At 37.0% G+C, this 27,420-nt stretch overlaps 1 protein-coding gene across 2 annotated transcripts; it reads right to left on the bottom strand.

Moving 5' to 3' along the window:
* Positions 1–1,255: 1,255 nt before the first annotated feature.
* bgnb (biglycan b) lies at positions 1,256–25,734 on the bottom strand. 2 transcript variants are annotated; one of them, XM_067370813.1, is made up of 9 exons: positions 25,483–25,734; positions 22,921–22,949; positions 17,109–17,383; positions 12,080–12,192; positions 6,188–6,401; positions 5,950–6,060; positions 5,617–5,710; positions 2,898–3,036; positions 1,256–2,820 (listed from the first exon to the last, which is right to left on the bottom strand). In XM_067370813.1, the coding sequence occupies exons 3-9, from the start codon at positions 17,350–17,352 to the stop codon at positions 2,623–2,625; spliced, it is 1,113 nt and encodes a 370-aa protein (XP_067226914.1). In that variant the 5' UTR covers positions 17,353–17,383; positions 22,921–22,949; positions 25,483–25,734; the 3' UTR covers positions 1,256–2,622. The 2 variants fall into 2 exon arrangements, with proteins under 2 accessions (XP_067226914.1, XP_067226913.1); XM_067370812.1 differs by lacking the exon at positions 22,921–22,949.
* Positions 25,735–27,420: the final 1,686 nt, after the last annotated feature.

Raw genomic sequence — 27,420 nt, 5'->3', positions numbered from 1 at the left:
TTGTGTTTACTGATACAATGCATCAAAAATAAAATATTTCATAACATTTAGTATGGGGAACATATGTTCACTATTAACTACGACTTTTGCCTCAATAAACTCTTAATTTACTGCTTATTAATAGTTAGTAAGATAGTTGTTGAAGCAAGCTAATAAACAACTAGTTAAAAGTGAGAATTGCTCCCCATACTGAAGTGTTGCCAATATTTCATTAAAAAAACCTTTTATCTTCTCTGTGTATTAATAATTAATAAACAACGTTTGCAGGTTATTAAAATTTGTAACTCATGAATAAATTATTCATATATGTCCATTACATTAACAGGTAACTAGGGCTGTAACGATACACTCATGTCACAATTCGATATATATCATACTGAACTCACTATACGATATCATTGGGATACTCAAAGACATAAGGATAAAGGCTAACAAAAAATTAACTGTTGATTCAAATGCTAAATCTGGTAATAAATTGGAGGTGGAAATGTATAGGCTATAGGACTTGGTGCTGGTAACCCAATGCACAAGGACAATGGTGACACCAGAATAAAAATATTAATTGTTCTGAAGCTGAAAATACATAAATATTTACAGGTAACATAAGACATTTAGCATTATCAGAACACACAAATATTCCCTCAGTGTACATCATTCCCTCATTATACATTACATTCAACATTATATATAGTAGTTTAATGTAGGACTGACACTAAAACTCTGTAAACTTGAATTTTTTTCACACAGTAATCTTCATTTTCAGTGAACTATACACAATATACATATTGTCACTATACACAATACAGATTGTTGCATTTTTGTTTTAATGTATACTGTATTGTGACACAATATAATGTTACACCCCTACAGGTAGCTAATAGTGAAATTATTTTTATTATTATTAAATTATTAATATCTCATTATGTTATGGTTGTGCTCTTTGTTTTTATTTTCAAAGTAAAGTTTGAATTTTGATAACAAGAAATCAGTTTTATACACTACTGTGCATCATGACCTTTTTGCACAGTATCATGGGTAAAACAGTAACTTTGGTAAGCTACATAGTAAGAAAAGTGGCAGTAATGAGATATTAATGGGAAAACCACAAATACAACACAATTCTGCCTCACTATAATAGTCAATTTTTGCTGCATCATGAAATAAATCAGGAATTTTGAGTTAAATCAGTGTGAATAAATACATTTATTAAGCATTTATAATTTATATTTGGCAGGTATTGTGTTAAAGTCCCCCTTCGTATTCATGCAGTTATAACTCTTATCAATGATTTATAAGGCATTTGTAAATTACTTTTTTGTCATTAACAAACACCTTTATAAACCAAAGGGAACCTTAATGTAAAGTGTTACTTAAACTTTCCATATTCCATACTAATATTTCATGCCAAAAACTTTTTAAATGTTTTTCTCAGACAGCAATGGCTTTGCATTTGCTTAAATTTTTGCTAATTTCCTGACCAATCATTTGTGTTTAAGGCAGTTAAAAGCTTAGTGTTTAGCCATTCAGAGACACAATAACCTTAACATACAATACATTAACACATCTCCCACAAAGATTTGATGATTTTATTTTTATGTATAAAATCTGGAATTTCGCTGGCATGGTTTGCAACAAGTAGAATGATGATCCATTGACATTGTGCTTGATAATTCACTCAATCAATATTTGGCATTCATGTTAACTCAAGTTTTATTAGTCACAGCTTTCAAACCATGATGGTATGCCACTTCTGCTCCTGAAATCAAGCTGAAAGATATTTTATTGGAACATGCAGCAGTGTGCGCCACAGTAACCTACATGCATGCAGTGGTACTGCAAGAGAAAAATCACACTTAACAACAGGCTACAAGGAAAGATTTGGAATTCATAGAGAAACTGTGCAAAACAACATATCATTACAATCCTTTTCTGAATCAGCCTCGAAGCCAAGAGGGCTTGGTAAGAACATCAGGCATCTGACTGACTGAATCTTGAAGACATAATTATATTGTGTCTGTGTAAAGTTCCTCCATTGCCCTAAAGTACTCCCACGACAATAAGACCCCTGAAGCAAGGAAGCAAGGCAATGACACAAAAAAAGAGAAAAAAGTAATCTAAAACTTGACAAACAACACAGATACACTTATTATAAGCACCATAAATTTAACATTTAGATTCAACCTTACCATTTCAACATCCCATCCGAACCATACTATTAATAATACAACATAAACTAATATAAAATAATAACAATATAACAGTATGCATCAATAATATTATTATAAAAGTGTCGAGCGAACAACAAGCCCTTGCAAAGTGAACTGATAATATTAAGACTTTACGGCAACACACTTATAAAACAATGACCATTATACTGGTTTTGCAAATTGAGCCAGTTGTAAGAGCTCAAATTCCTTAGTTTTCATTTTTATTTTCCAATACTTATTTTTATTGCCCTTGCCTTTTCTCTTTAGACTTCACAAACAAATACATCCAAAGATACACATTAAAAACTATTTGGAAACACTGTTTGTTGACACCCACTTTCTCCAAAGTTTTTCTTCTGTTTTGTTTAAATTCCAGCATTATTATTGGTCCCCAAATTTCCCTTTCATCCTTTCTCTATTTCTTATAGTTTCCAAACTGAATGGCCAATCGGTCACCAACACAGCGGAAGGTGGCAGGCTGCACCTCCCAGTAGTTAACCGGGTTGCCAAAGAGGCTGATGCCATTGTAGAAGCTCCTCTTCATGTTAAAACCTTGAGGGCAGAAGTCATTAATGGTCACTTGACTTATATTGTTGGAATGAAGGTAGACCACCTGAAAAAGAAGCAAAAATCAATGATCTTGCATGTGCGAATGGGATACTTTTCATTCATCTGCTTAATATCTCGCACCTGCAGGTACTTCATGTCTGGAAGGCCCCTCGGGACGCGGGTCAGCCGGTTGTTTTCCAAATGCAGCTCCCTCAGATTAGGGAGGTATGATAAGCTGCCATTCTCAATCATGCGGATATGGTTAAAACCCAGACCCAATCTGGCAAACAATGACAAGCACGACCATGAATAAACAACGGACAATAGATGGTCCGCACACATTGTGGCAGACACCTAGTGAGGTGGAAACACAACAGACTGGAAATACTGTGAACAGGCACTGGGTCAACTGCAGTCCCGCAGAACAAGCTGCACTATAAAAATACAGCACATGCAGGATTTTTGAGCAAAAATTTATTTTGTGTGCCATCTATATAGGTTCAGTATACTTTTGAAAAATATTACTTTTTCTTTAATTTTCTAAATTTGGCTTTCGATCTCAATTTAGTTTTAAGTTGTTTTAATTGTGCATAATGAAAGTGATTTTTTAACTTTAAATTCAATACAGTTCTCATCCCATAAAGATAGTAAATTGTGTACCAAAATACTCTAATAGCAAAAAGCTACAAAAGTTAAACATTTCATTTGTCACATTTGTATCAAAATAGATGCAGTACTTTCTGACATTGAAATGTGCCACTGTGGGTACATTTAGTAGTAAATTGTGACCATCTCTCCAGCATCTCCTGGGCATCTATGACTCAGTCAGCACCATTAAATGGCCCACACAGGAGAAAAACTAGTCACTGGATTTGCCAGAGTTTGCGAATTCAAACACACACACACACACACACACACATATATATATATATATATATATATATATATATATATATATATATATATTCTCTGAGGAGATACAGGTTCAAAATGTTAACAATCCTGTTGATCTTGACTCAAATCAATTCTGAGGACTGGTTTGTCCCAATAGATCTGAGGGATATCCATCCATCCACAACAAAAGAAGTTCCTGAGGCTCGCTTGAGGGTGAAATATTCAATATTGGGTTCTTCTTTTAGGCTTAGATGCCTTTGTACCCTTGTCATGTGGAGGAAACTGTCCCAGGGTCCTGTATTGGGGGCATCTTGTCATTGGAAAATAGTGACAACAGATGCGTCCCTCACAGGCTTGGAAGTGGTCATGGAGGGCCACTTCATAAAGGGTCTGTGGAGAGGGCATCATCTCTCTTGGCACATACATTTTCTGGAGATGATGTCTATATTTCTAGCTCTGAGGTACTTCCGCCTAGACCTCAAGGGCCATCATGTTCTAGTAAGAACAGGGGCCTGAGGTTGTACCCTCTGTGCAGACCGGTGAATCGGGTCCTCCTTTGGTCTCAAGGAATTTGGGATTTGGAGGAAATTTGACCAAGAAGAAGTGGATCTGTTTGCATTTCAAGAGACTACCCACTGTCCACTGTGGTCCAGCTATGCCTTAAAGTGGAACATGTTCACTTTTTGGTGTAGAGAACATCAGTTGGACCCAGTTAACTACCCAGTGGCTTCAGTGATTTTTATCAACAAGCGTTAACAAACATTAAAAAATACTGTAATAAATATATTGTTCAGTGTTAGTTAATGCATTAACTAATGCCAACTAATAGACCTTATTGTAAAGCCTTACTACAAAAATATTGTTTTATTGCTAGTTTTTATCAGCACAATAGTTTTAGTTGACAATAATAACCTTGCACACTCCTGAGATTACTCAAATTAAATTGGCATTGTGAAATTTAAAGGATTATACTTAAAGGATTAGTCCACTTTTGAATGAAATGTTCCTGATAATTTACTCACCTCCATGTCATCCAAGATCTTCATGGCTTTCTTTCTTTAGTCGAAAAGAAATTAAGGTTTTTGATGAAAACATTCCAGGATTATTCTCCTTATAGTGGACTTCAATGGCCTCCAAACGGTTGAAGGTCAAAATTTCAGTGCAGCTTCAAAGAGCTTTAAACAATACCAGACGAGGAATAAGGGTCTTATCTAGTGAAACGATTGGTCATTTTCGAAAAAAAATACAACTGTATATGCTTTATAAAGGTTTTTCTAGATAAGACCCTTATTCCTCGTCTGGTATTGTTTAAAGCCCTTTAAAGCTGCACTGAAACTGTAATTTGGACCTTCAACCGTTTGGAGGCCATTGAAGTCCACTATAAGGAGAATAATCCGGGATTGTTTTCATCAAAAACCTTAATTTCTTTTCGACTGACGAAAGAAAGACATGAACATCTTGGATGACATGGGGGTGAGTAAATTAGCAGGAAAAGTTTATTTAAAAGTGGACTAATCCTTTAATACAGTTTTTTTAATGACTAAATAGTGAAGTAACTGCAGCTGTTTTCAGTATATTACAATATATTACTGTAAATATTCACATAATAATACATTTTCAGGGGGTCGAGAAGACAAACATATGGTCTATTTTCATGACTATCATCAATCTACGACTGCCAACAAGTTTAAATATCTGTGTATTTTGTGTGAAAATGTATATTCATAATATAAATTTTGTTACAAAATAAACTTGTGATAAACATGATCTGTTTTATAATTAAATAAATAAATAAGACAATGCTTTTTTATTTATTTTTTTATAAAACAGACAAAGTTTATCACAAGTTATTTTCACATCCATAAGATTTCATTCACCAGGTGGCGCTATTGCTTTACAGAAAGCCCACCGGCAAAGAAAAGGCAAGTTGTATGTTGGAGTGCAAGAGAGTCATGAGACAGTTCACCTGTACAGGTGTTTATAGCGGCTCAGGTCCTCTAGTTCAATGGCTTGGATCTGGTTATTGTCCAAATGGAGCTCATGAAGACTGTCAGGGAGGTCTGGGAGGAGAGAGACATTCATCATTACATTATTGGAAGTTGCATCACATCTCTGCTCTTAACATTACATTAAAACTCATGCAAATTGTGATTTATGACCAAGGATATTCCTAAAACTCATTCAAGTGAGAAATTGCACAAAGAAGAGTATTATCCAAATGTTCTTTTTGAAAGACTATCATTTGACAAGCGTTCACTCTTTAATGTCTTGACTAATGATTAATTATCATAAAGAGAACCTTTCGGTATTCCAGTGAGTTTGGCCTCAGAGATGCGCAGGTAGTTGAGTTTCAGCCCTTTGAAAGCGCCAGGCTCAAAGCCACTGTTCTGAATAGGGTTTCCGCCCATCTCTATAAGAAGCATTCAACATCAGACAGAATATCCCATCACAAAAACCAGCAGGCTCCATCTAAAAAAGGAAATGGTTTGGTCAGACTGTAACCTCTATACCACATAATGGCAAGCGCGCATACAAACCAATGCAGTTCATGCTGCCCAGACCAGAGAACGTTCCTTCTGCAACCTTCTTAATACGATTCTCATGAATCCGCAGCTCCACCAGGGATGGGGGAAGGTTCTGGGGTACCACTGTCAGGAGGTTCCGGGAAAAATAAAGCTTTTTTAAGTGTCGGAGGGGTGTGAAGGCTCGTGGGTGGACTTTGGAGATCTTGTTGTTGACCAGTGACAGGGCCTGACGGGGGACAGGAAGAGGTCAGCATTTGGTTCATGGAAACTCATGAAGACATGATTAATAATAGCTTGACCATGATCATTAAATATGTACACAAAATTAAATGACTTTTAAACGATGATATAACTTAATATCTTAATCTTTTTTTCTTTTACAGGCCATGTCAAATATTGTGTTTGGTTCGAGAGGCTGAATAAATATTAGGGATAAATATTGGGGATAATATGAGTTCTAAGAAGGGAACTAAAACATTCTGTTTGGCACCGGTGCGTGTTTCCAGAACTACAGGAACATTCTTCTTCAGACTCGAACTGTTTGAACATCCTGTCAGGCTGTTTTGCACAGTGCCAAATGTAAAGCAATGCGACAGACCAATTTTTCAAGAGTTAGCCAAAACATGCTTTAAAAAGACTGTCGTCTTGTTTCTTATGTAAAATCTGTAAAATAATAAAAATCTTAAATATTAATGATAAAATATTAATATAATAAAACCAGCTAAATCTTCAGTATTAAAGTAAATAGTGGTATATGGAGCTTGATGCGCAGCATTGGCCAACGGCGAATAAAAATCAAGCTGTGCGACTGGTGCACATCAGTGTACAGCAAAAGAAACCATCTATAAAGTTAAACAGTTTTTTACAATCGCTAGGACCCATTTCTCAATACTTAGATCACTTTTTCAAAACTCTTCACACAGTTCCCTTAATCAACTTTCAGCTTGGCACAGCAGTATATTTCACATTCAAAATGCACTAAAACACTTCATAAGTCTTAAAATCAAGTCATTCTTCCTTAACACTAGCAACGGTTGTCACCCAACAAACACAGCTTTTGTATAGATGGTAATAAAACTGAATCTAATTGTTTTAATAGTATTTCATTTTTTGATTTAAAATATATTTCAATTTGGTATTAATGTAGAAATGTAGCAAAGTGCTGTCAGTTTTGTATTAGGTTTTGAACTTTTTTACAATTGCTAGGACACATTTCTCAATACTTCTTTCAAAATCTTCACACAGTTCTCCGAACCAACTTTCAGCTTGGCACAGCAGAATATTTCACATTCATAATGAACTTCTTTCCTGTAGCTCAGTGGTTAGAGCATGGCACTAGCAATGCCAAAGTCATGGGTTCGATCCCAGGGATTGCACATACTCAGATATAAATGTATATTATAATGAAATGTAAGTCGCTTTGGATAAAAGCGTCTGCCAGATGCATAAATGTTAAACTACCAAAACACTACATGCATGTCTCAGATCAAGTCATTCTTCCATAACAACAGCAAAGGTTGTCAACCTGAAAACGTTCCTGTTACTAACATAACCTTGGTTTCCTGAGATAACGGGAAGGAACATTGCGTCAGTCTTTTCTGACGCTATGGTGAAAATCAGTTTTCTCTGAATACTGAAGCCTGATTGGTCCACGTCTCTGCATCTGCACCGGGTGTGTCTCATACGTTCTGAAAAGTGAAGCCGCGGGCTCTTTGATCGCCCCCTGGAGGCTGGATGCAGTACAGGTCATAAACCCCGCCCTCTCAATGCAGTCAAAAGAGACTTCAGTGAAAACTTAAAAATAAATTCTGCTTCAAATAAAACTTTCTGAAAGATGGTTTTGGTCATTTAAGGTAGTTGTTATCACGCTGATATATATTCAATTGTTCGTATTTGTGATGATTTAGATTTTAGCTAGCAATTTGATGCTATAAAAACGGGGTGTGTCGTCATGATTCAAAGTTGATTGACAGCTTGTCTGAGGACTGTCGGAGCTTCGAGGGGAGATTGAAGATGTATTAACTAACTGTTAATTTTCGATTTCTTTGTTATTTAACACCAACAAAATGAGTTGTTCAGCAGTAAACTGTACTAACCGACCTACAGGATCTGACGGATCACTGAACTTTTTTTCTGTAACATCAAATGTGGGCGTTATAAGCTAATTAATAAATGTTATTAGTTAAGATAACACACCTAATGTTAACCATGTCGGGAAAAAGCAGGTGATCGTTATCTGGCAGTTACTTATCATTTTTATGGGTATAAAATAATAATTAGCAGGACAAAACTAATGATAGCTTACTCTATTTACAGCAATCGATCTCCTAACGTTAGTTGAACTTGATTTAAAATGGCAGGACCGTTTCTGACGATTTAGAGTTGTTTCTAGTGGCATATTATATTGAGTTTATCTACTGAATTTGCTGTTTCAAAAATATTATTGCTCTAGAAACAGAATAGCCTATTATTTTATAGGTAGACTTTTAAATTGTGTATAATTTTTATAGTCTATTTAAAATACATGAATGATGACGCAGTCGTCTGGGCGGAAGTTTGATATCGCGACTCCGCCTCCGGCTCAACTGACGATTCCTTCTGCGCATGCCCAGGCTCCAAACTTTTTTTTTTTGACGTATTGCGTAACGTGTCACCGCCCACTCATGAGCCCATTTTGACTTCAGTTCAATACAATGGAAGGAAGCGGCATCGCGTCATCCATCTTTTTTTTACAGTCTATGATCTGCACAGACAAATGACTTTTCAGCCCGCCAAAACGGGTGGGGCCAACTGCCTATTTAAGTCACGCTACAAGCCATTTAGAGTCTGAATTTTTCAACTGAGCAGCAGTACAGCAAACTGCTCAATTCTGTTATATCAGGGAACCAAGGTTAAGTTAGTAACCAGAGCGTTCTCTTTCAAAACGGTTCACTCGCATTGCGTCAGTCTTTTCTGATGCACTGCAAAACGCCGTAGAACGTGGCGCATCACTTGTGATGACTTCTGTGCCACCGTGAAGCACTCAGAGAAGCCATCCACCACGGAACCAAATAAGCCCGAGGAAGAAACAGGGAGTCGAGTAGGGCGTCTTGTTAGCGTCCTTAATCCCAGACAGATTAAGCCAAAGGTGGCTCGCAAAGACCACAGTGTGCACTCTGGTCATGAGCAAAAATGTTGCTCTGCATGGCTTGGACAGGTTGGAGACTTTCAGCCATGGGCTGTGGGTGTATGCTTTTAGTGTATGCTTTTTTCTCTGTGCTGTCAACTGTGATGAGGGCCACTGAAGAGGAGTAATGGACATGCACTGAATAGGGGAAACACCATGATTTTGTTAGTTCTTCGTGGACCTCTGAGAAGAACTGGGCTGGTCACTGACGGGGGGCCTGCTGGGAGCTCCCGGGCTGCAGGAACAATTCATCAAGACGTCTGCAGACAGGCTCTTCTGGAGCCAACCAGTCTAAGCCCAACTCACTCACTGCTTTGTTAAGGACACGGATAAGCTCAGAGGCTTGGCTCAGTCCATCTCTTTAGCCGGCGGGAGGGCAGAGGACAGAGACATCGAGTCATCACATTCCTCCTCGGAGCCGCCAAATAAAACCATGCCGCTTGCACCAGAAAACGGGCGTTGGTCATCACAGGTGAAGAGTACAGGCGATTCAGCACGCTGTGGGGAGAATGAGGCATGCAGGTGCTAGTTCGACCTCAGTTCACTGCAGCCATGTTGCTTTGCCTCGCGGCTCCGCAGTTTCTTCCATCTCGGCCCAAGGGGAGAAGTGCCGAGTCAGCTGTGAGCTGTCAGGTGCTGTTGGTCCGCAGCAGGAGGCTTGCTTCAACAGCAAGTAGAGAGGCTTCTATGTCATTGTCTTTGGAGTCAAATTCTGGAGAAAAATTCTGACTCAAAATGGCTTGTAATTTGACTTAAATAAGCAGTTGGCCCCACCCATTTTGTATGTGCAGGTGCCCAGACGTGAACCAATCAGGCTTCAGTATTCTGAGAAAACTGAGTTTCCCCACAGCATCAGACTGACACAATGCGAATTAACCATATCGAGAAAGAACATTAACAACAGGTAGCATTATACTACTACAGAGCCTCTAAAGATACATGGTGAATAAAAAACTATGAGATGTGAGGAAAAATTATTTGGCCATGCTTTTGAGTTCGCTTGCAAAATGTTTGCGTTCCCCCGAGAAACTCTGCATTCTTATTTTCTTATTTTCTGACTGACAAGAGCAGGCTGTGGTCAATTTGGTTCGGGCCAGAAATGATATTCGCCTTCGGAAGCACATCTTGGACAATAACAACATATTAAACAATGTGGAAGCTATACGTTTTCCGACTATTGAAAAGGCGTCAGGTGTGCCTTTTGAAAGAAATGCAGATAGAGTGAAGCAACTGAGGACTGATTATGTTCAGGCATGATCAGTTTCAAGATGCCTGTTGTGAAAAATATCATTGTAATCACTAACTGTTTTTCCTAAATGTTTTTAAGAGGGTGATGGAGCTGGATGCTGATGAAAACCATCACAAATTCATATTTTTGGATGAGACAAGAAGGAGAGGTCGGAATTTAATTGGCCACCGGGCAACCCTCCAAGTACCTGGACAACATGGAGCCAATATCACCATCTCTGCGGCTATATCGAAAGATGGTGTGGTAAGACAGAGACCTTGTATTGGGCCATATAATGCAGTTCTCCTTGGAACCTTCCTTGATGAGACAAATCAAGTCTGTAGAGCTGATGATGTGACCTATGTAATATTATGGGATAATGTTCAGTTTCACCATGCTCAGATGGTACAAGCATGGTTTCAGGCCCATCCTTACTTAGAGGATGCGCTGTTCATGTACTACCCCAACCAACATTTCCTGCCAGTATTGAGACTAGAACCTGCGACCTTCGGGTTACAAGTCCGACTCTCTAATTGAAAAAAGAACCTGTTATGATTTGATTATTTCATTAGTAAATTTCAAATTTTGTTCAATGATTCCCTTGTGTCTGTACTATTCTCTCTAGTCCTAATACAGTGACATATGTACGTCCAGAACCATAATGAACCTGCATATTTAGTGATTGTAATAACATCTACACAGTGAATCTATAGGTATGTTGTGTGTGGGTGATCTAAAGTAATGTTCCTTTGATATTTCATGATAAATTAGTTATTTGAACCAATGATTCTGCCGATGTGCAAGGCTTCTATAAATATATGAAAGCACAATGCTAAGTTTTGAACATACATTTTGAGCCTGTTACAAGGGATGTCTGTTTTGTGTCTAGAGTTTTGAAAAATGACATCAAGGTTTTGAAATTGGTGTTGAAATTATTGAAAAAAAAATACATATTTTAGAAATGTTAATTGCGAGCATACTAAGTGAAAACAACATTAATTGTGTTAATGGTATGGTCCGCAACAGATGTATGTTGTGCTAATTGTGTTTAGTTTTGAAAATGTGACTACAGATTGGACAAGCATGTTAGCAATTGTTAAAAACTGTAACAGGTAAAGTTGATACATAGAGTACATAGATACATAGAGTTTTTGCTGTGTTTGTGTCTAAGAATTCATGTTTTTTTGAAAGAAGAACTTCTGTTTTGATCACTCTGTGAAGAGTTTTGAAAAAGTGACCGTACTGAGAAATTTCTCCTAACGATTGCAAAAAACTTTAATATAATTTGAATACTGAGAAAGTTAAGTTAAGGCACCACCTTGAGAAACACATAGAAGCCAAATAGTTTTCTATTTTTCTTAACAACTGACACTTTATCTTTTGTTCAGCCTCATCTATCTTTATTTTCCCACTTGTCTCATTATTAATGAAGAGTACAATTAATTACTTTTCTTTAAGTGACCTTCACCCTTTCTAGTTCTCATTTCTTCAATCAGTATCAGTGTCTTACATAGAGGTCTGTAAGTCCTTTGAAGTCATTCTCCTTCAGCTCTGTGATACGGTTGTTCTGTAGGTCCAGGAGTTTTGTGTCTCTGGGAATTTCCCTGGGCACTGCAGTCAAACCTAAACAAGATATCAACATGTTAACATGCTAATTTAAAGCATGAGGGTTATAGAACATAGAGATCTGTAAACAAATCTCTATACAGACACACCATTAGCTTACCATCTGGTCTGGATTTCCCCATGACAGAGCTTCTTATTTGACATCAAAATAATAGAATTAAATAGTGAACACAATTGAAAGTCTTAAACATTACAGCATGTCTTTGACAAAAAAAAAATTAGTTAGATATGAACCACTTATTATGGTCATTTTCCATTCTGTGCCAGATTTTGGAGGTACAGGTATACCGAATCTTTATATTGGGGTGACCTGAGGATGTATTGCCAGCACTTTAAATCAACATTTTTAAACCATTTGGGTTCACATCACAAAACTATATCTAAACTCCAACATAACCACATCAAGAGCAGAAATCCAGCATTGTGTCCGTTTTAGCAGTGCAGTGTTCAAGATTCTAAATCAGGCCAATGATTCATGATGATTTCCAGCAGAGCCCAATAACTTATACTAGGCTGGGTTCAACCTCTATTCCCCTCCAGCCATTTATAATGTTCTTGAGAACCACAACTGCCAGCCCGTCTTGCATCAGCCATTTATAATGTTCTTGAGAACCACAATTGCCAGGTCAACTTGCCTCTCTCACAAAAGAAAAGTAAAATCATTTAGATATTAAGCACATTATAGGGATAGTTCACTCAAAAAATAAAATTCTGTCATCATTTACTCACCCTCAAGTAGTTCCAAACCTGAATTTGATGAATTTCTTTGTTCTGCTGAACACAAAGCAAGATATTTGGAAGAATGTCAGTAACCAAACAGATCTTGCACCCCATTTACTACCATAGTGGGAAAAATAAATACTATGGTAGTCAATGGGAGGGCGAGATCTGTTTGGTTACTGACATTCTTCCAAATATCTTCTGTTGTGTTCAGCAGAACAAATAAATTCATACAGGTTTGGAACAACTTGAGGGTGAGTAAATGATGACAGAATTTTCATTTTTGGGTGAACTATCCCTTTAAAGAAATACATTTTGGATTAAATAATAATAACCTAATCTCTATAGACAGCACAGCCCATTGTCAATTACCACAGAAAATAGTTTTGACAAAAAAAGTCTGGATACCTTAATCAACTCAAGCATTTTCACAGAAAACTGAATGAAGACTTTTGTGTTTCTGTGTGGTGTAGAGTTTTTCCTTATTCACATTCTATAGGGAGGAGCTATTATCACATTAGTTTAACATTTTTCTGCCCACCTGCCACTCAAACCAACAAGTCCACTGAGGACACAATGCCAGACCCTCAGAGTAAAGCTGGGCTTCGACAGCTGCCCAGCACATCACAGCCCCCCCCCAACCACAGCTTTACAGACATCTACAGCCCCTAATAAGAACATATTTTTTGATGAAGGCACATAACCACATAAATATATACACAATTATGAACATCTGTTATGAATAAGAATCACCATCAATTTAATTAAAGCCTACATGGCAGAATAAATTCCAGATACACAAAAGAAAATAAGAGAGCGCAGTGGATGGATCAATGTATTACAAAGAAATCTTCATCACAGTGGGAGGAAGCATATAAAGAACCGCCTAAAGCGAGAGCTGTATTTTTCGATTTTATATCAAATCCACAAGCATAAACAAAGATGCAATGACATTCACAAAAACACTTGCAAACACCAAAACACATGGAATAAAGCATCCATGCACATAGGCAAACACAGTCAGACACGCACAAACTAAAAAAGAATACATATAATTAAAATAATAAGCTCCAAATTCCGAAGTTTTCGTTGCTTCTGTCAGTTCAGTGGCTGTAAATGTTCTATGAGGATCATAACTTGGGCAAACTTGGCTGGAGGAGGAGAGAGCGTGTGTATCTATAAGTATGACTGTTGGTGCCATGCTGAAAAATACACAAAACAAACTGGCCAAATTTTGCCTGACATCTAATTTCTTGAACCTAAATCTATAACCCTGATCTTTTCACTTTCCCACATAATAAAAAGGCAAGCTCCGCCACTGCTTTATGGGTGTGCACACATGTATGGTGGTTGGTTGGTTGGTTGGTTGGTTGGTTTGTTTTGTTTATACAATTCTTGTACATGTTTGTCCATCCACAATTTGTGTATTTAGATTTGCAAACTGAATGATCTCTGAAAAGCATAACCTTCACTTGAATGACAAAAATTCCTATAAGGTGAGGGTGAATGGTTTAACAAATCAGTTCAGTTAACAGTAGTGTTTCCTCGTTGATTGTAGGTCTGTTATTTCCCATCCTTGGAAAAGAAAACAAGAGTATCTAAAAGCATTCACACTGAAAGTGGCCCCAAATGACAATTTTGTGGATGTATTGTTGACAAGGCATAACCCAAGACTATTTCTGGCCATTCTGAAATAAACAAATGCCCATCAAAGACTTCAAAATCTTCCTCTTTTCTTATTCTCCCTCTCACATTCCTTCTTACTTTCCCTGTCTATCTCTCACACACTTCCTGTGTGTGTCATAAAAACAACACAGAACCCCTCCTACATTTCAGTGGGAAATTGCACAGGCATTTTTCATTGTTTCCAATTCAGGCTGCAGTTTTCTTTGAGACTGTCAAACAGTCTTTATAAGATGCTGTAATTATCGAAATTAAACTAATATTAGAAAACAATCTTCAAACTTTCAATCAAGCTATCACTCTAACGCACTTTGATGATTCATTGTATAATGTAAATATTTTTAATGATTAAAGGACCTTTCACACAAAAAAGTATAACCATAAAGATAACTATACAGTAAGAATAACTATATTAGTATCCATACCTATGGATGATAATACTCTGTTTATTATAAACACGTGCTGCAGTTATGCAGTCTGGAGTCTATAGCATTAAAGGGATAGTTCACACAAAAATGAAATTTTTGTCATTACTTACTCACCTTCAAGTGGTTCCAAACCTGTATGAGTTTCTTTCTTCTGTTGTACACAAGATAAGATATTTTAAAGAATGTGGGTAACCAAACACTTAATGGCACCCATTAACAAAAAATACTGTGGAAGTCAATGGCTACCATCAACTGTCTGGTTACCGACATTCTTCAAAATATCTTCTTTTGTGTTCAACAGAAGAAACTCATACAGGTTTGGAACAACATGAGGGTGAGTAAATGATGACAACATTTTCATTTTTGGGTGAATTATCCCTTTAAATGCTTGAGCTCATTAAAGTCAGGTAGATCTGATTTTCTGTCAAGTATTTTATCGTTCATCAGCTGTCAGATGTGTAAAGTATTTGAGTAAATGTAATTAGTTACTGTACTTGAGAATTGTTTTGGCTACTTTGTAGTTTTGCTGAGTATCAAAGATATTAGCAGCTTTTACTCTTTATTTGACTACATTTTTGAATAAGTAAATGTACTCTTTAATCCACCACATGTGCAATAAGCAATGCAATTACTCAATGCACTTAACTTTTTCTGCAGCAGTTTATTTGTGCTACAACAGAAGACTGCAAGTACTACATCTACATCGTTTTTTGCCCTTACTCACCGAAACTTGTCAACAAGGCTACTTTACATGAATGTGAGTGCATTAGCAAGTAGTTGTGATTCACTGGCGTGTTATATATGAGATGAGGACATGACAGCCACCGATGAGACTTATTTTACTTATCAGTTATATGGAAGAGAGCATTTTGAAGGATATTAATTTACTTATGCTCTGTTTGAGCACTTGAGCTTAAAGGGTTAGTTCACCCAAAAATGAAAATAATGTCATTTATTACTTACCGTCAGATCTTCGTAATCTTCGAAACACAAATTAAGATATTTTTGTTGAAATCTAATGGCTCAGTGAGGCCTCCATAGCCAGCAATGACATTTCCTCTCTCAAGATCCATTAATGTACTAAAAACATATTTAAATCAGTTCATGTGAGTACAGTGGTTCAATATTAATATTATAAAGCGACGAGAAATGTTTTGGTGCACCAAAAAAACAAAATAACGATTTATATAGTGCTTATAAACACTGTTTCAGGAAGCTTCGGAGCGTTATGAATCAGTGTATCGAATCATGATTCGGATCGTGTGTCAAACTGACAAACTGCTGAAATCACGTGACTTTGGTGCTCCGAACCGCTGATTCGACACGCTGATTCATTATGCTCCAAAGCTTCCTGAAGCAGTGTCGGCCATCACTATATAAGTCGTTATTTTTGGTGCACCAAAACATTTCTCGTCGCTTTATAATATTAATATTGAACCACTGTACTCACTTGAACAAATTTAAATATGTTTTTAGTACATTAATGGATCTTGAGAGAGGAAATGTCATTGCTGTCTATGCAGGCCTCACGGAGCCATCGGATTTCAACAAAAATATCTTAATTTGTGTTCTGAAGATGAATGAAGGTCTTGAACAGCATGAGGGTGAGTAATAAATGACATAATTTTCATTTTTGGGTGAACTAAGCCTTTAACTGAGACTTGATTGTCTGTAGATGTTTAAGAGGCTGTTATGTCAACCTTGATTTACTGATTTATTTTTATTATAGAAAATAAATATGATCAATCTTTTCACAAATCAACTGTTTCTTGTGTTTCACTGGCATGTCTCTTTGGTGTTGAGGACTAGTGCATCTTTGAGCCTATATTTAGTATGAGTAAAATACTTAAGTACTGTTAAAATCAGACTTTTACTCAAGTTGTTTTGGAATTGGTGACTTGTAAGACCTTCTCACAGTAAGGTATCTGTACTTTTACTCAAGTATGGTTTTCAAATACTCTTTACACCTCTGTCAGCTGGAAAAAAAAAAAAAAATTCTGAAAGAGATTCCAATGATATTGTTCCTCTGTGTTGTTATTGTTACAGCTGTGGTATGGACAGACAGACAGATGTGATACTCACTCAGGTCTGAGCATTGCACCACGCTGACTTGACAATGGCAACCAAAGGGGCATATAGACACATCCGGTGGCAGTTCCTCCATAGCCGATCCCTCTACATCTCTCATCATTACTGTCGTCAGATCTCCTCCTTCTCCGTCCATAGCAAAGTCCCAGAATCCTCTCTGCTCAAAGGGCAGATTCAGTGAAGGAGCAGTCAGGCTGCAGACAATGAGCAGCAGCAAGAGAGAGCGGCAGGACAACATCACTGAGCTTCAGAGACTTACACGCACTGACCTGCAGGATCAGGAGAGAGAGATTAATCATTATTTATTGAATTCGATATAACTGTGTGTATTCACACAGGCCTATTAAACAGAGCCTTTAGTTTTCTTGGAGTAAATGTGTTAACTACACAAGAGGCAATGTGTCCTGCAGTTATTTAATAAGACTCTATGTCTTCAAGTTCAGCCCGCAAACCCATTTCCTTAGCTCTGTTTATAATCAATAAAACAGTTTTCACAAAGTACATCAAAAGAACAGGATGGAACCAGGTTGTTATTAGGGGTTTTGGGAGGATGCTGTAACATTGCCATACGAAATATAAAAACATCATTCAGCACAGGACATGAGAAACACTAAGAAGGCTTTGACATTTGTCATGAGGGCATATTTAAACATTACTCAAAATTACTAAAAGTACTATTATTCAAAAGTGCATAAATTAGTTTGTTTCTTGATATTTAAAACATTTTAATAAGAGGAAAATTACTGTGTGCAACTATTTATTTCATCTTTTGGTATGCAGATTTTTTAAATAAAAAATATAGCGTAAGGGAAATTTAAAAAAACAAGCGGTGAGTCTGTGTCTGTAACACACGTCAGGTCAGACAGTATGTGGTGGTGGAAAAACTCAAACTGACCTTCTTAAAACATATCTTAAAACAAGCCATTCATTAGACAGGAAGGAGGTAGGAGGGAATATTTCTGACAGTCTCTGTTTGTCTATGTGTGCGTGTTTGTGCATGTGTGTGCCAAGAAGGGTGGGGAGCCACCCATGATGTCATTTCTCAATGTGTTCCAGCTGAGTGCTGTGACATCGTCAAATTTGGGGGCTGAGATGTGGTTAAGGGTCTGGGGTCCGCAGAACCCACCAGAGGACCTCAATAATACCTTAAACATGGGCCTGTAACCTAAACCGCAAACTCGATTCAGCCACATACCCTCCACCTGTCACTTCCTGACTTAACCTTGGCCCTTGTGGTAAACCTAAACTAACCAAGGCCTAAAGTTAAAGCCAACACCTGTTCTAAACCCAAATCGACCACCTAAACTCAACCTTCATCCTGAACTTTGACTCTGAATCATGCATACTCTAATACCTCACACTAAATGTGATAAATGGCTAAAATATATGCAACATAACATTACAATTATCCTTTAAATCCATCCAGCTGCAAAGAAAATTCAGTAAATCTCATCTATGCCATCATAGTTGATTGCCTACACAAGTGAGTCTCCCAAGAGTTGCCACAACACTTTAATCCATATGGTATTCCCTACACATACTGGGAAGAAACACATGTGGACGGGCTAGAGAATCCAGATGTCAGAGGATGCCATGTTTCCCAAGAGAGAAACTCAATGTCTTCCCATCACAATTTACTGCCACATACAAATTTGTTCCCTCAATAACAAAAGTCGGGATGACCCAGAATAACATTCTCAGTTGTTCATTTATTCATCAGTATCCTAGAATTTGTCTTTTGTGTTACTAATCTTTAGGAATATAATATAATCTGAATTTTCAATCGTAATTCAAGAACACCTTCCATAAACTTCATTTTTTAAAGTTACAAAATAACTGCCGTATCTTTTGTCAGTCAAAGAGGATCATTAAGTTGAGGAATGTCTAAAAGTCATTCTAGACTAACCTCGGTTGCTATTTATGCACTGAAAACTCCCTGTAAAGACTCCCATTATCTCAGAGTTATCCCACAAATGTTGTTCATGTAAATGTGTCTGCTGAGTCCTTTATGTCTCCCATTTCACACGGCGTCTGTGTCATTAACTGAGTAATGAGCACGGATGCTTTTGCCGTTCCCCTTGGCTACTCCTCAATCATCTTCTGTGAACATTCACACTTGTTATCGGTCTGAGGCAACATAATGATCTTTGAAATGGACTTACAAACAGACATTTACATTAAAAATTTGTCACAGAGGCTGACAGTTCCCAGAGCTGACCATATGGCTGATCTAAACATTTACTAAATATCAGTTCATCCAAAGTAGGCATTAGAGCCTAAAGTATCCAATGGAATCCCATTCTTCATCCTGACATGCCAACATCTATGTGTGTTCCTCTCATATTGTCTGCCCATCTTTCACTTTAAAGTTAAACACTTGGGAAAACGACAGCCGTTTTTTAGGCCGCTGACCTGGAATAAAAGCAAACAGGGAAGAAAATGTACCCATTTGTAAAAATAGCAGCTAAATTATACCATGCTCCCCAAAAAAGGTCCGGTTTGGACTGGCCAGAGGAATGCAAGGAGAGGGCCGAGGCACAATTATACACAAGTCCTTGCATCCTGCACTCCATTTGAAAACTATATGCATTATTTATGAACACAAGCACCATAATATGCCATTTTTACAGGATAAAATACAGTTGCGCTCAGCACTTCCACGCAGCAACTCTTTAATGAGCAGCTGCTCAAAAAAACAAGGTGTCTTGAGTAGGATTTCAAGAGTTATGTTCACACATCAGCAGAATACAATTGTCTGTGCTGTTTGGAATACTAAATACGGTTCTACAGGGCTAGACGCTGCAAATAAAATAATTACAAATGAGATAAAAAAGAGAATTATTCTTAAAATTTAGTTGGGAAAGATTTGTCTCTGTCCATATGCCGTTTCATCACATTTCATCAGTGTGCCAGTGTTTTTTTACGCCACCAAGACACCACACAACAACAAAGCCATGGTAATTTGTGAACAAATGACTCTTAAGAGCCAGTCCTTTTCAAAGCTGATGTGTTAGAAGCAGGAAAAATGGGCAAGCGTAAGGATTTGAGTGAGTTTGATAAGGGCCAGATTGTGATGGGTAGACGACTGGGTCAGAGCATCTCCAAACCTGCAGCTATTGTGGGGTGTTCCCGGTCTGCAGTGGTCAGTATCTATCAAAAGTGATCCAAGGAAGGAACAGTGGTGAACCGGCAATAGGGTCATGGGCGGCCAAGGCTCATTGATGCATGTGGTGAGCAAAGGCTGGCCCATGTGGTCCGATCCAACAGATGCTCAAGAAGTTATTGCATCACAGTTTGTTGCGTATGGGGCTGCAGAGCCGCAGACCAGTCAGGGTCCCTATGCTGACCCCTGTCCAGCACCGATGCAATATGGAAAGAAGCAATGTTCTGCTTGGAAACCTTGGGTCCTGCCATCCATGTGGCATGTTCAGGGAAACGGTATTCCCTGGTGGCTGTGGCCTCTTTCAGCAGGATAATGCGCTCTGCCACAAAGCAAAAATGGTTCAGGAATGGTTTGAGGAGTACAACAATGAGTTTAAGATGTTGACTTGGTCTCCAAATTCCCCAGATCTCAATCCAATCGAGCATCTGTGGAATGTGCTGAACAAGCAAGTCCAATCCATGGAGGTCACACTTCGCAACTTACAGGACTTAAAGGATCTGCTGCTAACATCTTGGTGCCAGATACCACAGCACACCTTCAGGAGTCTAGTGGAGAGCATGCCTCGATGGGTCAGGGCTGTTTTGGCAGCAAAAGGGGGACCAACACAATATTAGGAAGGTGGTCATAATGTTATGCCAGATCGTATATTTATATATGTGACAGAACCATAACCATTTATTTATTTACAAACAGACAGAAATATTCTTACAATATTATAATATTGTAATATATAATATTCTTGATATTTATATAAAGCATAAATACAATCAGATCACTAATGTTAGGGTGGTCAATGTCATGTTAGGAAAATGGTGTGAAGGTACACTATGGCTGTACCAGCAAAAGTAATAATTTTTAAAATAGCTATTCCTAGAGGGTTTTACTGTACAAACTGGTAAAGCAATACATGCTGACCTCACTGATCAACTAGTCGCTTGTTAGATGGGTGGTTGTCTATTGTGATCCATCACCGCAGAAGATGATTGATCTATATTCATCATACAGACATTCAATCCGCTACTGTCTGCTGTTATACAGAACAATATGAGAGTCACACCTGTTAGTAAATACACTTGTCAATCCCATAGCCAATAAGCAAAATCACATACACCTGATGCCTTTGACAAAAACACACAAATAATTCTATCACATGGCCTTAGCCAAATACATCAGTGGACAATCCAAAAGCTCATCGCACTTCCGACTCCGACACCAGTCTACAGACACACTCCTCTCCAGCACAGTGACTTGGTATGGCCTAACAACTGCTTCTGCTGTTAATTACACAGCACATACTCCTCAATGAGGAATGCAAACAGCTATTTCTATCACTCAAAATGTCAGTCTTAAAGTCACATGTACATGTTAGTCTTAGAGACTAAGGTGAAAGTTAAAGTATTCTCTTAGTTAAGATCATGTATGTCTGTGTATACATAAGTCTATAAAATATGGCCCAAAGTACCGTGTTAATAAGACATTAGGAATGTAACGATATTGTCAATATCGTAGTATCGCGACAGCAAAATTGTCTCGATATTATTGTGGTCACATGACTGTATGAAACGATACGTCGTCCGGGAAGAGAGCGTATCTCACCTCATGAATATTTCTGTTACAAATATTCCACAGAAGCATACAAAGGTGTATTATTCAGATATAAACGCTGATGTCTACTTTACCCATCAAAATAGGATAAATCACCTTTTGAAAGTGCTTCTAATAATGACTGTATCGATTAAATTGTTACGCCACTAGGTGGCAATAAATCACTGTTAAAAATGTATTTATCATGGAATCATTCTTTTAGGAACAAGTGAAATTTTTATGAATCTTACAAAAATATTCTGCTTCACCTGTCTGGATCTTACATGTGTGTTCAAGCATCTTATTTGAGCTGAATCTGTGGTAACACTTGACAATAAGGTTCATTTGTTAACATTAGTTAATGTATTAACTAACCATGAGCAATACATTTGTTACTGTATTTGTTCATCTTTAATTAATGAAAATACATACAAATACAAAGTGCATTAACTATTGTTAACAAATACAACTCTTCAGAATTTTAGAAAAAAATAACAGATTGTCAAGGTCCAGCTGGTCCAATTATTTTATTTTATAAAGGGGAGTTTTAGGTCTCATACTATACCTCATAACTCTAAGCAACAGTTATGATTAGAAGATAAAGAAAAGAGGACAGGATATGACATGGTTCATTTGTACATCATTGTAATGTTCAATCATTGTTTATCACTTATGGCACTTTTTTCCAAGTCTGCATTTTTTTTTTTAAATATAGCAATAAATATCGTACTGTGGACTTAATATCAAGGTATTATAGTATCGTAAGATTTTGATATCGTTATGCATCCTTTTAAGACATTAATACGCACATGACGACAGGGAGGTGACGGCGGTGCATAAATCGAGTTCTTGACTTCCCTCCCACTTCTGGTAGTTTTACTCAGATTTCTAATCCTGTGCGAATATTACAGACATCCTGTGGTAAAATTACATTACACTATCTACCCTTGTAAAACTAATCCCGTCTGAATAGGGCTTTAGTCTAATAAGCTTGTGAAACAATGCTGTTTAATTTTTAGAACAATACTTGTCTTTTATCTGCATGAAACAATTACTTACTGTCTAAATCTCCACCTAGTCTGGTGTTTCTGAAAAAGACAGACAGTAATTAACAAAATGTCAGATTTTAATAATAGAGCGCACAGCAGACGCCTCTCCAGAAATGACAGAGACTGAGCAGTACCCACACACAGATCTCTCTGAACACCGCAGCATGTTTCCCATGATTACTGTAATAATAATAATAATAATAATAAAACACAAGACTAACACATTAGCCAAAAAGGGAAATTCCCTCCAAACTGTGAGGCATGCGTTTATGTCTGATTTGAATTTGTAGAGTTAAGTCTAAAAAACAAAAAGCCAAGGCTATGACACGTCTACATGCTTATTTATTGATTTTCAATCTATAAATGGGACAAGAGATAAAATATATGATTTATTTAAGCAATTAAATAATATAAGTATAATGAACTACACAAAAAAGCATTTCGAACGTTTACAGCTTATTTTATAATTACCCCAAAATCAAACATACAGTAGTTCACCCCTTATGGCTGGCTGTCGGTTGGAATATTAGAACTAAAAAGCTGTGGGACAAGAGAAAAAGGTTTGGAAACACTGCTTTAGAAGAAAAGCAAACAACTTTAGATATTCAAGTATGATTGTTAATCAAAAATGTATTGTAATGTAACTCTCTTTAGAGCATTAGTAGACTGATAGAAGACTGTTAGTTACTTATAGTCAGTAGAATGTCTTTTGGGCGACCATCAAAATAAAGCGTTAGAAGATATCAACAAACAATCTACCAATACTGTGATGAGAGTTAGTTTACATGTAGTTGCAAAGTTACTAATAGTTTGTAGAATGTCTAAAGTGGACCATCAAAATAAAGTGTTACCAAATGCCTTTTTCATCTTTTAGAATATAACCATGAGGAGCTGAATGTTTAGAATTAAATTATAGCACTTATCTAACTAACATACCAAAGTTGGGAGGAGGAAGTTGTTCAGTTTGCACTAACCGTGGGAGCCAGTGAACTCACATGACCCTGGTGAATCTGTGGTTTTTTATATTAGTTGGCAAGGCCATGAATAATGCATTTCTCTCAAAACTGCTTTGACACGTTAATTGTGGTTTGCTTTCAATGTTCAACACCCAAATTCGGACATCAAGCAAATTCCCAGTGTAATCTGTTCTCACGAATAAAGTCAATCATCTAAACTGAGCCGTTTTGTCTGTTGCATGCACACATGTATAGGCTACTTACTTTTCTCTGTCTTACTGACACACACTTTCTCTCCTGACAAACCATTGGGTGGTTCTGGGCTCTGTGCACTTGGCAGGAATTAACTGCTGGCTTGACTGTAATTTGTTAACTTCAGTCCCTAAAAAAGCTTCTGCCTGGCAATGTCTGTTACTGCTCTGCTTGAATGTGGTGACTGGCACAACAAAGAGTGAAGGCAGATCTGATCATCAGAGCAGCTGGTTGTTAAAAGAGTTATATAGTGTGAAACAATTTTATTTTAAAAAGATATTGGCCATTTCCACAATTATATGTATAGACAATTCTGAGAGAGACTGAAAGAGAGAGAAAGTGAAGGCAACTTGAAAAGGACAGAGGTGCTTTGAAATTTGTGAGAGAAAGAATTCAAATGGTCAAGGTAAATAAAACTTGCTGTGCAGAACAATCACCAAAAAATAAATACATAAATAAATAATAAGTCATCATTGTAAATGTGATTTTTTAGATGTTATAGTGGCCTTCCCATGTAGGGTTCCTACACTGAATAGATAGATAGATAGATAGATAGATTCACTGTTTTTATCCTGAATTCAGCAAGAGTAACAGTCACAACGTCATTCTACATCTCCTAAACATCCGTCTTTCCTCTTCATCCACCCTCTCCTCTTTGAGTTTTAGTGTTCACATATATATCACTGTATTTACTCCATGTAGAGGGACATTGAGAAAGCATGAATTCTGTACATAAGCTAAGTGATGATTCTTTAATCACATACATTATCAAAATTTCACTTCTCTGCATATGAGCTGATGATGTATCAAAACAAGAAGACAGAGTGCTGAGAATTTTAGAATTTTTCCATGACATAAAAGAACATCTATCTGATTAAATTTAAAGTAGGAAGAGAAATTTAAAAGATGAAAACTCTGAATAGCAAGAAATTAGAATCGCCACAAAAAATAGCTAAATTAACAAAACAAAACAAAAAATCTGATTTAAATGTAACTCTTTAACTAAAGCATATTAATGACATGCACCACCAGATCATAATTTAGAGCATCAATATCTTCACAACAGTTCATCACGACTGTATATGAATAAAGAGAGAGCAACAAGTTTGCACACACATAAGATACATAATGCAATTCGTTGATTCCATGTACCTCAAGGCTCGCTAAAGCCATAAACAGTCCATAAACATAAACAAAAAGTCCATAAACTTTATATAGCCTACCTAAAAAGGTTCATTATTCAAAATATCAAAAATCTGAGGTGTAGACAAATCAAAATGACAATATAACAGAACAGAAAAAAGAAGAAAAAACATATGCTATACAAGTAAAGTAACTAGAAAACGCAGTTAAATACCACTCACCTTAATTTAGGCAGTAGTATTTCCACACTGTGAGCTCCTGCTACCGTATTTATCGTCAGTGTTTGTTATTTGGGCTTTAAATTATATATTTTCTTCGTCGTGGCTTGGTCTCCTAATGTTAACTATCTTAACTAACTCTAGTGGGTCAACAAGCCTGTATCTGTCAGTGAGACGGAGAGCTGGACTGGTTTACACACGGAGGAAACAGGCGAACACATCGCGCGGGTTTGGGGGTTGGACAGTGCCAGAACTTCTGCCAACCGCTCTCATACTGTCAGTGATGCGCACTCAGTAGTGTGTAGGCTACTTACTTATTGTGCAACACATTTATGAAACGATTTATGACAGATTTAAAGACGTGTTTTTTTAACACGTCTTTAAATGCAGTCAAGCAAAGGAAACGTTTTTTTTTTTTTTCGTTGATATTATATTACAACCATACCCTAGCAAAAAATGTCAACATGGTAGGATAACCGTGAAGTTTCCGCCAAAATACATTTTGTACCATATATGATGCTATCCCAATAAATTAATGTGGTATACTATACTTTTATTTTTAATTTGCGTCGAATGTGAAACTTTAAAACAAAAAATTATGAAAAATGTTAATAGTTCAGTTAGCAAGTTAGCCTAAAGCAGGTTATTACGTTTTTCTCGTGGTCGTTGTACATTTAAGTAAGCATACATTTAACACAAGCGTTTAAATTTTATACATTTAATAATAATCACAACATAACCACTGAAATTTCGCTTAACAATCTACAGTAAAACAGTTAGCCTATAGATAAAGTAGGGTAATGAGGATGTTGGCACAGATGACAGGTTTAACTTGAAGGAATGTAATACCCTACGGTGACTGAAATTCATCCAAAATTCAAAAGAATCATTAGGTGTTAATATCAGTTTTGCTTGTCAAAACCTATTACAAAAGAACATTAACTTCTTTGTAATTTAGAGCAAAAGACTTCCACTTTCATCAAGGTGGAGGAGGAAAAAAAAATTAAATGCAAAAAAACTATAATATAATCTCATATTAATAATATCAAAAATCTATTCAGGTCTATTTATATTTTTCTGTCCTCTTAGCTATTCCTTGTCTTTTGCAGTTTGAAACTGTTTAATATACCTTAGTAACACACTGCGACTTGTATTTAACTTGTTTGGATAAGTATAGCACTTTCTGAGGAGACTGCAACAAAGCAATAGGGTATGCACTTTCTTTCAGCACAGAGAAAGATGCAGGCAGGACGTTAGTCTGCAAGGGGATATCAATGATTGCATTAAAATGTATCCTAACATTGGACAGTAGAGAGCTACATAATCTAATATGAAGAGTACTACTTTTCTTCATCATGATTTATGGACATTCACATTTAATTCATGTAATGCTGAGCTATAGAAAGCACAATTTAGCTCATGATGATGCTGTTCAGGTCTGTTTCCTATTTACCATTGGCAACCTGCACCGTTATTCATTTCAGCATTTAGTTAATTCTACTGCCAGCACCCACTCACTAAATGCAGCTGGGGGAATGAGAACAGAAACTGGTAGATTTTCTGAAGCAGACCAAGGAAAAATATTTTCCTGATGCTATATGCACTAATTATATTAGAAAAGAGGTATAATGTTAATATGCACGGACACCTTTCATAGTTGGTTAAACAGTCCTTTCGTACGTCACACCTGAAATTCACCACTCCATCATGTACACATGGATCTTTCAGTGTGATGGAGACAATGTTTACTGCCTCGTCTTTACTTCAATGCTCACATTTCCTCCACCTTCATCTTTCTGTCAGCTATCCTCTTCATCTTTTTGTGGTTTGTGTGGTTCATCTTTTTTACTACAGTATAGGTCTGTAATGCGTATTTAGCGGGTCAGCGCCGAAACTTGTGGATGGATGCAATGCAATAATGTACTGAGAAGTATGTCTGTG

This window comes from Chanodichthys erythropterus, chromosome 20 (genome assembly GCF_024489055.1).
Source record: "Chanodichthys erythropterus isolate Z2021 chromosome 20, ASM2448905v1, whole genome shotgun sequence".
Lineage (NCBI taxonomy): Eukaryota > Metazoa > Chordata > Actinopteri > Cypriniformes > Xenocyprididae > Chanodichthys > Chanodichthys erythropterus.
The sequence above is the reverse complement of the archived record's forward strand: the minus strand, read 5'-3'. Positions and strand labels throughout refer to the sequence as shown.